Source organism: Periplaneta americana, chromosome 1 (genome assembly GCF_040183065.1).
Source record: "Periplaneta americana isolate PAMFEO1 chromosome 1, P.americana_PAMFEO1_priV1, whole genome shotgun sequence".
Classification (NCBI taxonomy): domain Eukaryota; kingdom Metazoa; phylum Arthropoda; class Insecta; order Blattodea; family Blattidae; genus Periplaneta; species Periplaneta americana.
Window position 1 is genome coordinate 55,159,152 of NC_091117.1, and position 14,247 is coordinate 55,173,398.

The window sequence follows — 14,247 nt, forward strand, 5'->3', positions numbered from 1 at the left end:
AATATGCTTTCATCTTCTATGGATTTGTTATTAAAAGTGGCAAAGAGTAAAAACTAGGTAAACTACTTGATTTTAGACAAGTTGATTTCCAACTCATTCTCAAAGCACCAATCTTATAATTTCCGTAGGGCTTTGTTCATTTCTATTGATAGATGCATATGTTTTTTTTTTTTTTTTTTTTTGGTGCTGATGTCCACATTATGAGATCATCGGCAATACAGTGCACATTTAACATTTTTTGTTTTGTTTAATTCAGATGGTAAATCATTGTTGAAAATATTAAAAAGTGTAGGACTAGATATTGAATCTTGTGGGAGGTCTTTGTGAATTTGTCTGTATTTTGATAGGTATTTATTGAATTTTTGTTGCACAAAATCTTTGATTAAAAAAACTGTAGAACCAGTTTAGGATTTTATTATGTATTCCAATATTAGACATTTTTTCAATGGTTTGAGTCGAAGTACAGAATCATAAACACTTTTGAAATCGACATAAACAGCCAATATTGTTTGTTGCTTGTCCAAACAGTCATAATAGATTAAACAAGACTTTGTTTTGAAACATTTACATTACATAAAAAGATATCATAACATTTTAAATTCTCAAAACAGACTAAACTCCACTCTTCTCATGAATCCATTTACGCAGATTGTAAATGTTGGTGTAGATGCCAGGATAGCCTGCACGAGCACACCCTATTCCCCAAGAAACAACACCAATCTGGATGCCATTTGCTACAACTGGACCACCAGAATCTCCTTGACATGAATCCTTTCCAGCTCGACCACCACAGAACATGTAATCCGTTACTTTGTCCTCTCCATACAACAACTTGCACTCCCATTGAGGAACTATGGGTACCTCCACCTTTTGCAGATTGACAGCTACATCACCACCCTCGGTTGTAGTTCCCCATCCAGATACTACAACTATTGCGCCTTTTCGAATTGGATAGTTGTTGAGAGGAATGGGCTGTACTTTGGGTCCGATTTCAAATGGTTTGGCAATCTGTAGGAAAAGACAAAACCATAAGTTTTCTTCTTACCATTGATTACAAATGTAGACTTTAAGGACATTGGATAGCTAAAGAGCTGCTTAGATTGCTCATAAATTAGAATGTTTGAAACCATTGTATTTCTAGTACCGGTACTACTAAAGAAAAAAATGTTATGTTTTATTTAACGACGCTCGCAACTGCAGAGGTTATATCAGCGTCGCCGGATGTGCCGGAATTTTGTCCCGCAGGAGTTCTTTTACATGCCAGTAAATCTACTGACATGAGCCTGTCGCATTTAAGCACACTTAAATGCCATCGACCTGGCCCGGGATCGAACCCGCAACCTTGGGCATAGAAGGCCAGCGCCATACCAACTCGCCAACCAGGTCGACTCTACTAAAGATAATTAAATGGAACAGATAGGTTATATGTATTACAAAATATCCCTATGCCATTTGATTGTGTGTATGTCAAGTAGTTCCTGAGAAAAGTGCACCTAAACCTAAACATGTGCAATATAAGTCTATTTGTATATGTATATGTGTATATACACACATCTGAATTCAGCTCCTGAAAATATATATATATATATATATATATATATATATATATATATATATATATTCCACAAATTAATCTATGAAAAAAAGAAAAAAAATATTGCTTACTACTACTAGTTCAGGATAACACAGAGGGTTTGGAATTGAACGGGTTACATCAGCTTCTTGTCTATGCGGATGACGTGAATATGTTAGGAGAAAATCCACAAACGATTAGGGAAAACGCGGAAATTCTAGTTGAAGCAAGTAAAGCGATAGGGTTGGAAGTAAAATGCGTGTTATTATTCCGTTGAGAAGCTTTTGTCATCTAGTCTTCTGTCAAAAAATCTGAAAGTTAGAATTTATAAAACAGTTATATTACCGGTTGTTCTGTATGGTTGTGAAACTTGGACTCTCACTTTGAGAGAGGAACAGAGATTAAGGGTGTTTGAGAATAAGGTTCTTAGGAAAATATTTGGAGCCAAGAGGGATGAAGTTACAGGAGAATGGAGAAAGTTACACAACGCAGAGCTGCACGCATTGTATTATTCACCTGACATAATTAGGAACATAAAATCCAGACGTTTGAGATGGGCAGGACATGTAGCACGTATGGGCGATTCCAGAAATGCATATAGAGTGTTAGTTGGGAGACCAGAGGGAAAAAGACCTTTGGGGAGGCCGAGACGTAGGTGGGAAGATAATATTAAAATGGATTTGAGGGAGGTGGGATATGATGGTAGAGACTGGATTAATCTTACTCAGAATAGGGACCAATGGCGGGCTTATGTGAGGGCGGCAATGAACCTCCGGGTTCCTTAAAAGCCAGTAAGTAAGTAAGTAAGTACATGCATTAAATGATTCTTAAACTGCTTTATGTTGTGGTAAAGTTTCATTTAATTCTCTCTAGTAGTGTTAAAAATACTAAGATTTAAACTATTATACTGTAATTTACAAGCCCTCTAACTACCCAGTTTTCTTAAAGCAGTTACTGGAGATGGCCGAAATAGCGTCCAAGTTCGCTCAAACTCGTTCATATGAAAGTGAAAATTTTTTTGATATTAATTTGTTCAAATCTCCTGGTTCGAATTCTTTGTTCTGATATTATAAAGGGACTACATTAAGAAATAACATAAATTTTAGTAAAATACAGAAGTGTAACATTGCAACTTATAATGCAAAAATAAAAAGGACTTCAAGAGCCGAGAGGAATGATAACAACAAGCTTATACTGGTACCTTCTTATTGAACACGGATGATTTCAGAGGGTGGGGAATGAAATTGGTGGGGAGGGAGAAACTGGATGGAGTAAATAAGCGAGAGAATATTTTTTATGATAACACGAACACTTCTCCTTAGACATCATCATCATCATCATCATCATCATCATCATCATCATCATCATCATCATCATCATCATCATCATCGTCACCATAATTATCACCATTATCATCATAATCATCAATCATATGCATACGTTCTTGATGGATATGTCATGCTTTGCTGAGATTAAACTATTTCATTACCGTACTAGTTTCAAAGTTAAAGAACCTAGGAAACTAATTAATTATTATTAATAGTTACGAAACAAGTAAGATTGCTTTTAATGTGCTTAACTTAATTTTCATAGGAAAAAGTTGCATAACTTACGCTGTGTCTTTACAGAACAAATTAATTTTTCTTTTAGTTTTTTTTTTTTTAAAGTATGCACTCATATATTATAGCATTTTATCCATTCACTTTGCCTCATTTCGCCAAGTGTCCCCACCTGGGAGTGACGAATCAAAGTTGTATTAAGTTCTTTTTTGCTGCTATAGGCATTGCCCTCAGTGCACAGTGGGAGAAAAACTACATAACACAACATGATGATAATTAATGGAGCAATGATGAAATGTGTGTAGAGGAAATGGTACTATTCTGCGAAAACATACCATCAAAAATCATTTTTGTCCACAACAAATTCCACTTGGACCTTCCAGGATTCGATCCGAGTTACCAGCATGGAAAATCGATGCTCTAGCCATTTGGCGGCTGATGCTGCTATAGTCTATGTACGAGTTTATTTTTAATTTTAAATTAACCCTATTTAAAAGGAGTTTTAACAATTTCTACATAATGATTTAAGAATTAGCCTGTGCAGTTTTAATTCTTCTAAGAGCTTGTGGCAAAATTTGAAGAAACTGATTCAGTTACATATGCAAAGGAATTAGGTGATAACATATGAGGAGCATCGTTTCAAAACGTATTATGTGCAACTTACAATTTTTTTACACGAACGACGAAAAATTGGATTACTCGTAAATCGGAGAAATTTTCAAAACACTACACAAAACCATTTTTAAGTACTGGTTTCACAGTTTACAAATATGATGACTTGGAACCATCAGACTTCACAGCATGAAAGATAAAGAAGTAGAAAGTAACAAATTTAATTTCGTCCACTGGGGGACTTAATACATTTTGAAACGTTAAATAAAATACAATATAAGTGCAATAAGAATTTACAGAATTAGCACAATAAAATTATTTTGTGTAACAGATACCGGTACTGATAAAATATCATTCAGCAGGATTAAATTGACATTAAACACTAACAGCTGTTAAATTAAATTGTAACTGCTATAATAACTGGATATGCACTTCTTTTTGTAAAGATACGAGTGCAGTGTCCTGATTTTCAAGACAAATAAAAATCATAGAATCTGTAAGTACCGGTACCTAATTAAAATTACTTCTCACTTCTGAAAAATCCTGTATTTTGACTTGTTCTAATAGGATTTTTTTTTAATTCAAGGAAAGAAGAATTCACATTTTTATAATCATTCAGTCATTCATTCACGACTTATTTCTAACAAGAGAACAACACTCAATGTTAAGAAAACTTCCAAACAATTTATACACCATTCGAAAGAGCATTCTGAAAAATAGTGAAATCTCTAATATTATATCCTGCTATTCACATATGAACGAGATAGAGAGAGTTCAAGAGGCGGGAGTGAGGGTCACAGCCATCCAATGGGAGTCTATTATGTTTGACCTGGAGGATGCTCGTTCATATGTGCATCGCAGGATGTAATATTAGAGATTTCACCATTTTTCTGGCTGCTCTTCCGAATGGAGTATAAATTGTTTGGAAGTTTTCTTAACATTGCGTGATGTTCCATTGTAAGACTGTTCGTACCCGAAGTAGAGCGATATCATAATTTGTTGTCTCTGGATCATAGTTTTCATGAGCTATAACCTCTGTTACTTCATGGACATAGCCCCCATCATCTATCACATCCGTGCCAACTCGTACTGCTAATTCCTCTGCATCAGATCTGTAATAAATTTACAGTTAATTATGCATAAAACTATAGTATAAAATGTATATATATATATATATATATATATATATATATCGCAGTTTACAGCAGAAAGCCGGAGAGAGCAGTCGCGTGTGCACAAATCGCTTACACAGTATAAAGGCTATTGGCCTGAGGAAGAAACGAAGATTACGGTAAGAGAAGATGGAACAGTGGTTACGGAAAGAGACATCAGGAAATGATAAAGTAAGTGAATTAAGTAGAGAGGAACGGAATAATAATGCAGGCTTGAATCAAGTAGAAGTAGATATAAAGAACCAGGCTTTAAGACTAAAAGTAGATAACATCTGTGAAAAGATAGAAGAGTTGATAGAAGAGAATAACAAATTAAAGAAGAAGATGAGTGAATACGACCTCAAGTTGAGAAAAGATAACTTAATAATTTTCGGGGTTGAAGAAAGGGGCCGGGAAAAAGAGATGGATACCTTTAAGAAAGTGAGAGATTTATGTGAAGTGATCTTTAATATAGAGTTGAGAGAAGAACATGTCGACCATACGTACAGATTAGGGAAAGGAAATAAAAGGCCTATCTTCTTGAGCCTCAAGAATACAAAAGTAAGGGAAGTTATTCTGAACAATCTAGGACGGCTCCGGGGTTCAGGAGTGAGGGTGGAAACAGATATGTCATTTGAAGTAAGAAATAGAAGAAAACGACTACTACCTTATATGAAAGCAGCGAGGGCGAAGGGTCACTTTGCTAAAATGTACAAAGATAAATTGAAAGTGAACGGAAAATGGTATGATCTGGAGTTCTGCCTGAGGATTGAAGATCATCCAGAATTTGGACTAACGAGAAGAACGAAAGAGGACAAAGTCGACGTTTGCTACATGAGCGAAGGGAAGGAGCAGGAGAAAATCATCCCAACTTCAAGGACGGAACAAGTCATTGTCGCAGATCACATGGTAACAGGAGTGAGTTCAGAAACCCACATGCTGACGTACGAGGAAGTGTAGAGGTGATGACACATCGAGAAGATAAGTGTAACGTGATCAAGCAGCGTGAGCAGATTCCTAGTCTCCATACGATGGCAGTAAGGTTAGCGCACTCCAGAAGGAATGCTGACAATAACGGAACAAGAAGCACAGGTGTTAGAAAAAAGGCGAGTGGGGATAAAAAGAGAAACCAAGAGCCAGGAAGTGATAGGGAAGAAAGTAGTGAAAAGATTAAGGGTGCGAGTGTGAGTGGAAATCTAGGATGTGGAAGTGAAAGCGTGGGGGGGAATAAAAGAGGAATAGAAGAAGAAGAAGAAGAAGAAGAAGAAGAAGAAGAAGAAGGAAATAGAAAGAAAGACAGAGATAGAAATAAAGCAGAGACAAGCAGTAAAGAAAGGTCAGAACCTGCGACAGCTGAGGATACAGCAATGTTATTAGATACGATTAAAAAATGTGGGGAGATGATCAAAAAGTGCTAGTAAAGGGTAATTGTAATTGTAAATGATAGAGAAGTATAGGGGAGCGAGAAAGTGTATAAGCTGATGTGTAGAGAGAAATATAAGATTTATAGGAAGTGAGAGTATTGTGAAAGGTTTAGGTGTAAGTGGAATAGTGAGAAAGTTGAAAGTGAGCGCAAATATGAATGAGTGAAAAGTGAAAAAGGGTTAAAAGAAATGAACAAGTGACAGCATAAAATTAGTACTGACATTTGAACGTTGGAACAGTAAATGAATATAAGAGACAGATAGGAGAAAAGGTCAAAGAACAAGTAAGGCAAATAATTCAATATGATAATTTGTAGAGAATAAGTGAAATTGAAATCTTAGTGAATAGTAGTTAGAGGAAAAAGGGGGTTTGAAAGGCATATATAAATTTAGATATATTACGATTAATGATCAAATAGAGAATACCAAACGAAATGTAGGAGAAATACTGAAAGGGAGATTGAACAAGTAATAATAATAAAAAAAAAAGTACATAGTTTAATTGGTAGAAGTTGTGTAGACATGTACTGCAAATATGTGTTAATGTAAGTGTTAATGGTGGCACCGGATACAGAAATGTGAGGTACACCATTACATGTAAAGAAGTGCTGTGACCAAATATATCAAATATCAAATATCAAATATATATATATATATTCTGTATATATGAAAACATTTACACTTTTGCATTTGTAACTAGTTTTCAAGCTGACATTTTTACATTCTGTTTGTATGTAATATAATAAAAAAGAATATTAATAATTTTGTGAATTTTCTATATAAACAACTTTCCTGTGTTGATTGAAACTGTTATGGTATTATACCTTAGCTTGTGACTAGTTTTGACTTGATATCTGCCATCTTCAGATTTCTAGTCAGGTCCTGTGCTTCTTGGTGATGTCTTTGGTGGAGGTGTGTTTATGATTGGTAATGTTGTGTCAAATAGGGTGCTTGTTCTGAAATTTAGTTGAGTGTTGAGGATGTGTTATATTGTTTTTGTATAGGTCATTTGTTAACTCATGAAACATTTCTGCATGTCAGAGGAAGACGCAAGTGGACTGAGAAGATTCCCTCTCTCCCTACACTCGTACTTGCAGCTAGCGAGTTCACTTACCCCCACCATTAAGTTCTTACTATATGCTACAGCGCACACAAGCATTTGGTTTCACAATAAAACGAATGACTTATATGTCTGTATATTTCGTATTGTTCTATTGTGTTCAGTTTTTAACTTTTCGGTGCAATTAATTACATGTAGGGTAGAACACATGCACATTTTCAGCATCACTGGTACCAGTACCAAAGAAATGGTTTCGGGCATTTCATCTCTCTCTGTGTACAGTGATTTCTCCTAAGCTATTGAACAGATTTTTTATATTCAGTATCCATTAATAATAATTTATACAGGAATGATGCATATCAAAAATACAAAATGGCGTGAACTCAGTACTGGCTCAATTTTTTTTTTAATTTTATTTCCTGCATGAGATGAAAGTATAAATGAAGTAGCAGTCCAGTATGTTCCTAGAATTGTACTGGTATGTTTTGGAGAGATTAATTATTGCGATATTATATGCAGAATTATTTATACTTTTCATTGTGATCTCACGATCAGTCTATGTCAGACTTAAGCTAGGGGCTATAGAGTAAGCCAGGTATATAGCAAAGAAGCAGTGAAAAATGATAAGTAGGCTTATTGTTCCATGGATTTATATTTATTAATACAAAATTACGTTATTTATAATAGTACCGGTAATACTTCTAATTAAAAGTGCAGGTGCAAATATACACTCATGTACGAATGATACTATTTCTATTAAGGATGTAACTGTTCTGAACAGCATTCTATACCGAAGCATTATTTGTATTTTCTGTACCTAATTTAAACTTACTAAAGAAATAAATGCATTGTAATAAACAACGTAGGCTACTTCACCTGATTCTTCATTTAAATTATATTTTAGGACTCAATCACTCACTCACTCACTCACTCACTCACTCACTCACTCACTCACTCACTCACTCACTCACTCTACCTCATTACAGTGTCACAGAATTATTATAATTATTCTTGACGTAACATGTAATTTTCAGATGAAAGAAATTAAAATTGTGGCCATTACCAACTCTGGCACTAAAAGGATTAATTGAGTAGCCTGAAGTCAAAAGTGTCTAACCTACGGTTTGGAAATTACTTACCGTTATTTTATCTCTGAAAATCCAGTTAAGGATTACATATAAATTTCTACTTCTTAAATTGTTTCTAAATTTTGTAGGTATTAGCTCCTACACAAATTATATTCCAGTTATTTCTTGAACATTGTTTCTAAATTTTGTAGGTATTAGCTCCTACACAAATTATATTCCAGTTATTTCTTGAACATAATATAATGAGATTCAGAATTATGTTTTGAAATTTATTTATTGAAAATCAGATGATTAGCCTCCTGAATTCTCAGACATTTGTTGTTTTATTTTTAAAGTTCGAAATAATTCTACACTTAAAAAAAAAGTCACTGACATGAAGAAAAATGCTGAAAAAATTCTGCAGGTTACAGTTAGGGCACAAACGCGAGTATATTATATTATACTTCAGGTCTCTGCACATACATCTTATATCATAATGATGTATGGAGTATGGTATAGTGTAATGTACTATCAGGACTCAGGAGATTAGAAGTTTTTCATAAAAATACGGACATTTAACAACTTTTCAGAAGCAAATACGGACGACAGGATAAACAGACATGTCCTATTAAATATCGACGTCTGATAACCCTATGAAAGGCTCGCTGCAACATAATGATAAGCCATCAGTAGTTTATAATTGAGTTTTCACTGATGTACGAAATATTGTGACCCCTCTGCAACAGTGATTTTGATATTGCCATAATATAAATTAAATTATTCATTAAGAAATGTATAATATATGAACATCAAGTTTAAAATTTTCCCTTGGTAAGTGGTAAGTGTATATATCTACATAAGACAATGTAAAGTTAAAGATTTGAGTCAAAAAATAAGAAGAGAAATATTTTTTATGAAATTCTTTGAAATTTTAACCTGCTTGCTTATAAAATTATTGGTACTGGTAGCTCTGTTAATTACCGTTATGTTGCACCAACCTCTCCTTATAATAATTGTTAAATAAGATTAATATTAACTATTTCCACCTATTACCCATGAACACAGTGTGCCGCTGTTAACACCCAATCAGCACTGATGATGGACCCTCCACAAAAGTGGTCAGTTTTTCGTTCTTTCTGAAAGCAGCAAATTTATTTAAATACTACCAGTACTTAAAATGTAAGATGAAAAGATATGGATATGTGTGTATGCACGCGCAAGTGTGCACATAATGTGTGTGTGTTGCTAGGTGCTGCACATCTCATTGGTTCAGCAGGATATGTACGGTATTAATAATGTGTAAATTATTTTTGGCGAATTTGCTTTAAGATATATATAATTTAGATTTTAGCACTTGAAAGTACTTATGCTCAGGAAATTTTTCTTCGTAGTTGCATATATTACACTTATGAAATGTTCTGTTATCCCTGACAATATAAATCAGTGGTTGCAAAATGTCACAAATTAATGACGTAGTGTGAATACTATTTGCTCGACACACAGTGAAGGCAAGAAGTGGTTTCATTCATCATAATGAGCTATAACACAGTGGTGGATTGTGAACTCCATTTTTACCTTCAGTGTTCGTAACAAATAAATGGTAACAAGAGAAGAAAGCATGAAAATGTATTTAGTATTATATTTTATTCGTCTGTATTCGCTTATTTTGTTGTTTTCCATTCAATTGTCTGTTTTTAATATCATACTGAAACATGCATGTACTGGTACACTCAGTTGAAAAATACAACTTGTAATGCAAATGCCTCATGTGAAATGGAATTTCCTTCTTCATCTTGCTTGAGTACCATAGTAATAATCACGTTAAACAATATGTAAATGTTAATATAAATATTTATTTCCTGCGGGATTAAAATATTGTTTTATTTGTTGTAAAAATATTTATAAAATGAAGTGTCAATGTTACAGTGCTAATATAACATATTTTATTCGTTATTTTTCCACTATTTTTACTAGAATTATGATCTAGCACCAATTTAGGCCTAAATCATTTCAAAGGGAAGCTTCAGAAAAGTGTCCAGTTTTTTGAGATTCTAAATCTGGTCAGCTTATGCTAACCTAACACTCCTATAGAGAGGACACACTTTCGTATGCACATATATTTTGCAAGCTTGTTTCCCATTCTTGCTACTACGTATTTTCATATTAAGGTATGGAAAATATTTCGTTTCTGGAGTTTATTTTTGCTGCGATTGCCCAGAGTTTTTATTTAAGGTGTGGTGAAGTCAGCGAATTTGAATCATTTCGTTCATTTGTTTGTGAGGAGCTTTGTATTGAGAGTTTAAATACCATAATCCTGACGCATTGTATAACTATTCAAGTTTTGACATGGTTATATTAAGTACAGTACCGTACTAAGTTATACATACCGGTATGTTAAACTTACAAAGAACATGTTCCTGAAATATATACTAAGATTAAATTCAAAATGAACCCTTGCTAGAAAAAGTAGGTGAAGAAAGAATTAATGCTGAAACTGATGAGGAAGAGAAAAATAAATTATTTGGGTCATTGGCTAAGAAGAAACTGCCTACTGAAAGATACACTCGAACTAAGGAATGGTGAATGCAGAAAAAGTTTATATCAGATGATAGTCAACATTAAGATTTACTGTATGGATTATATGCAGAGACGAAGAGGAAGGCAGAAAAGAGAGAAGATTGGAGAATGTAGGTTTGCAGTTTAGGACCTGCTCTTTGACAGAAAATTATAAATTAACGAAACTCGAAATATTCTGTATAATTCTGATTCCTTTTCTGTAGAGAAGTTCTGTATATTTTATTTGAACTGTCAATGCATAGTACCTATTTAAAATTCTGTCTATATGAAACATAAAAAAATAAAGTTCTAATCGGTTTTTTGATGGAGCTGTATCAACTCGATGTTATCTAGTGTCTGTGGAATTGGTGGTACCGGTAACATAATAGTATTTGGTAGAAGAGTCTGATCATTCCCCATATTTGTGTATTATTTGATGTTTGTTATTTGTGACGAGTAGCTTATCTATGGAGTTTTGAAATTAATTTGAGTTTTGTGATGACCTCTTCAATGTGTAGCCCACTACTAAGTCTAATTCCTCAGTTACAATATATTAAGGGTCTTACCTTATTAATAAAAGATCCCAATGAAATCTGAAAACAAAACATAAATTCATTATGAGTGAACGCTGAATTCTAAAATGTGTAAATTATACATACAATAATTAAATACCGTTATTTAAGATTGTTGCAATAAAAATAGGTATTAGCAATTAAATAGGCTTATTAACTTAGACACTGCAAAAAATTGGCATTTCCGTGTATTGTATCTCTCTGTGTGTCTGTGTGTTTCTGTTTCTCTCTTTATGTTTTTATCTCTTCGTATTGTGTGTTTCTCTGTCTCTCTGTGCCTTTCTATATATCTGTATCTGTCTGTGTGTTTCTATTTCACTCTTTGTGTTTATATCTCTTCGTTTTGTGTGTTTCTCTGTCTCTCTGTGTGTCTCTGTTTTGTTTCTATGTATCTGTATCTCTCTGTGTACCAGTACAGTATGTGTTTCTGTTTCTCTCTTTGTGCCTTTATCTCTTCGTTTTGTGTGTTTCTCTGTCTCTCTCTGTGTCTATGTTTTTCTATGTACCTGTATCTCTCAGTGTTCTGCGTGTTTCTGTGTCTCTCTGTGTGTCTATTGTTTTTTTTGTATCTGTATCTCTATGTGTCTCTGTATCTCTTTGTGTCTATATCTCTCTCTGTACATATGTGTCTCTCATTGTGTTTATATCCTATAATGTGCCTGTCTCTCTCAGTGTGAGGTGCTGGGTTTACGTCTCTCTCTATGTGTCTGTGTACCTTGTGTGTATTTTTTTATTTCTGTGTGTTAGTGGGTGTGCATAAACGTGTTTGTGTGTGTGCGCGCGTGTGTGTATATGTGTGTGTGTGTGCGTGCATATGTGTAAGACATACCTGATACGGAAAATTGTTGATTTTGGCATTGTCTCCGCCTACAATTGGACGATTTGATAAATGTGATGGTCGTTTATTAGGTCTTAATGCTGAAAGAAATAAATATAATTTGTTTAAGGAAGAGATTATTATTTTTTTAATTACACGAATGCCAGCTACAAATGCCAGTGGCGTAGCGTCAGTGTGAGCTAAAAAGCTCAGCTTCCCCAGTTAATAATAATTTCATAATAAACCTTCAGTCTATGGACAAAATTATTTATTAATTTTAATAGAATTTATATTTACGCATTAAATATTGTGATGCGGCAGCTCAGGATGATTTGTGATGCAGCAGTAAACAAGAAGCCTGCACACACCAGCTTCCAAGCAGACTGGTTTCTTACACTCATTCTTCTGTGTAACCCACCCCGCAGATTTTCCATCCCTTTCTAACTAAACTATCCTGGTCGCAAGGCTAGCAAGAAGCTAGCTTTGACATTGAAAATAAGTAGTTTTCGAGTTATCCCTTTTCATCAGTTGTGTTCAGTTGAAGTGTTAGTGTGCAATGTGGCTGATATAATAAATAATGAGTGAAATAACAGTTCCTGACACCAATTTACTTGAATTTTTAGGACAGTTCTATTATCAAGACTGACTTACGAACAAAAGTGTGATCTAAAAAACAAATGACCGACTCCCTTGCTGTCAATGAAGGGCACAACCAAAAGACAGACGCATACTTACGTACTGTATCTATTGACCGTTAATATTGTGATTCCTCTATGACATGGAGTGAGCTAATGTTGTACGTATACGTGTCTATTTGTTAGAGATATGATGTGTAAACCGTGAAATCATATTTTACTACGTACCATTTGAGATCATGCCTTATTTGTGTTACTTACGAGGTTCCAACCAATCTTCGACTGCTGACTTGACATTGACTACTATTTATTTTAAGACTATGTTTTTGTAATACGTTTTCTCATATTGCATGAAAGACAACTTGAATTAGCTTCCCCTGCTCAAAATTTCATGCTACGCCACTGACAAATGCTCATTTATTTTTACAGACATTTTGTTTCAAAGCTGGGAAAATGATTTTAAAATAAAATACTTATAAAAACAAGATTCTTCTTTAAAATTTCAAAATATTTAAGCAGATATTAATGTTAAAGTATTGTTGTTTTCCTAGATCAGGTTTTTTAGTTATTAACCATTTGCCTAATGGCATATGAGTATGAAGCTGTCAGGTCTTTTATATTAATGGAAATGTTATAAAAGAAGTACCGGTATTGGGAGTTATTGATAGAAACTTAATTTTCTTATTGCTAACACTTACCTTCAGTGTTAATTAAAACCGACAATGCCACAATGTACAGCAACCACATCTTGAAATGTAGAATTAGGCTACTAATATGAGAAGTGCTTTACTTACGTAACATTGATATTTACTGGCTAGCTAACAAGAGAGTTTTAGATGTCTAGTAGAGGTGAAAGGTTATCTTAATGCAATGTGAAAACAATTTTTTATTGCCAGACACATACTCAAATAAGACAACTTCTGAACTATGATGGAGATACAAATTAATTTGATAAGTATTTAGGCCTAGAATTTTGTTATGTATTAAATGTCAATGTAGAGAAATCCATTTCGAATGGCTATAACAATATATCACAACTTAATATCACATCACTAGTATACTAGTAGCTATACCTATCTTTACAGCACAAAAATCACTTGTAATATAACTTACATTAAAGAAGGCACTTTCCTTCATTATCTTCATTAACTTTGTCACTTGCAATCATAACAAAGGAAATACTGAATATCAAACACAAGCTTGCATAAGATTCACAGACGG

General features: G+C 34.0%; 1 protein-coding gene across 1 annotated transcript; it reads right to left on the reverse strand.

Moving 5' to 3' along the window:
* Nucleotides 1-392: 392 nt before the first annotated feature.
* On the reverse strand, nucleotides 393-13,918 carry LOC138696075 (trypsin-1-like). The gene is made up of 6 exons (XM_069820603.1): nucleotides 13,725-13,918; nucleotides 12,404-12,492; nucleotides 11,569-11,595; nucleotides 9,500-9,582; nucleotides 4,718-4,856; nucleotides 393-1,008 (listed from the first exon to the last, which is right to left on the reverse strand). The coding sequence occupies exons 1-6, from the start codon at nucleotides 13,771-13,773 to the stop codon at nucleotides 613-615; spliced, it is 783 nt and encodes a 260-aa protein (XP_069676704.1). The 5' UTR covers nucleotides 13,774-13,918; the 3' UTR covers nucleotides 393-612.
* Between the last annotated feature and the right edge of the window lie 329 nt (nucleotides 13,919-14,247).

Excerpts from the sequence above, each read along its gene's own strand:
- LOC138696075 (XM_069820603.1), bottom strand. The coding sequence starts at position 13,773 with ATGTGGTTGCTGTACATTGTGGCATTGTCGGTTTTAATTAACACTGAA. Across the intron at positions 12,493-13,724 it reads GGTTTTAATTAACACTGAAG|CATTAAGACCTAATAAACGA; the intron begins GTAAGTGTTAGC and ends TATTTCTTTCAG. Across the intron at positions 1,009-4,717 it reads ATGATATCGCTCTACTTCGG|ATTGCCAAACCATTTGAAAT; the intron begins GTACGAACAGTC and ends CTTTTCCTACAG.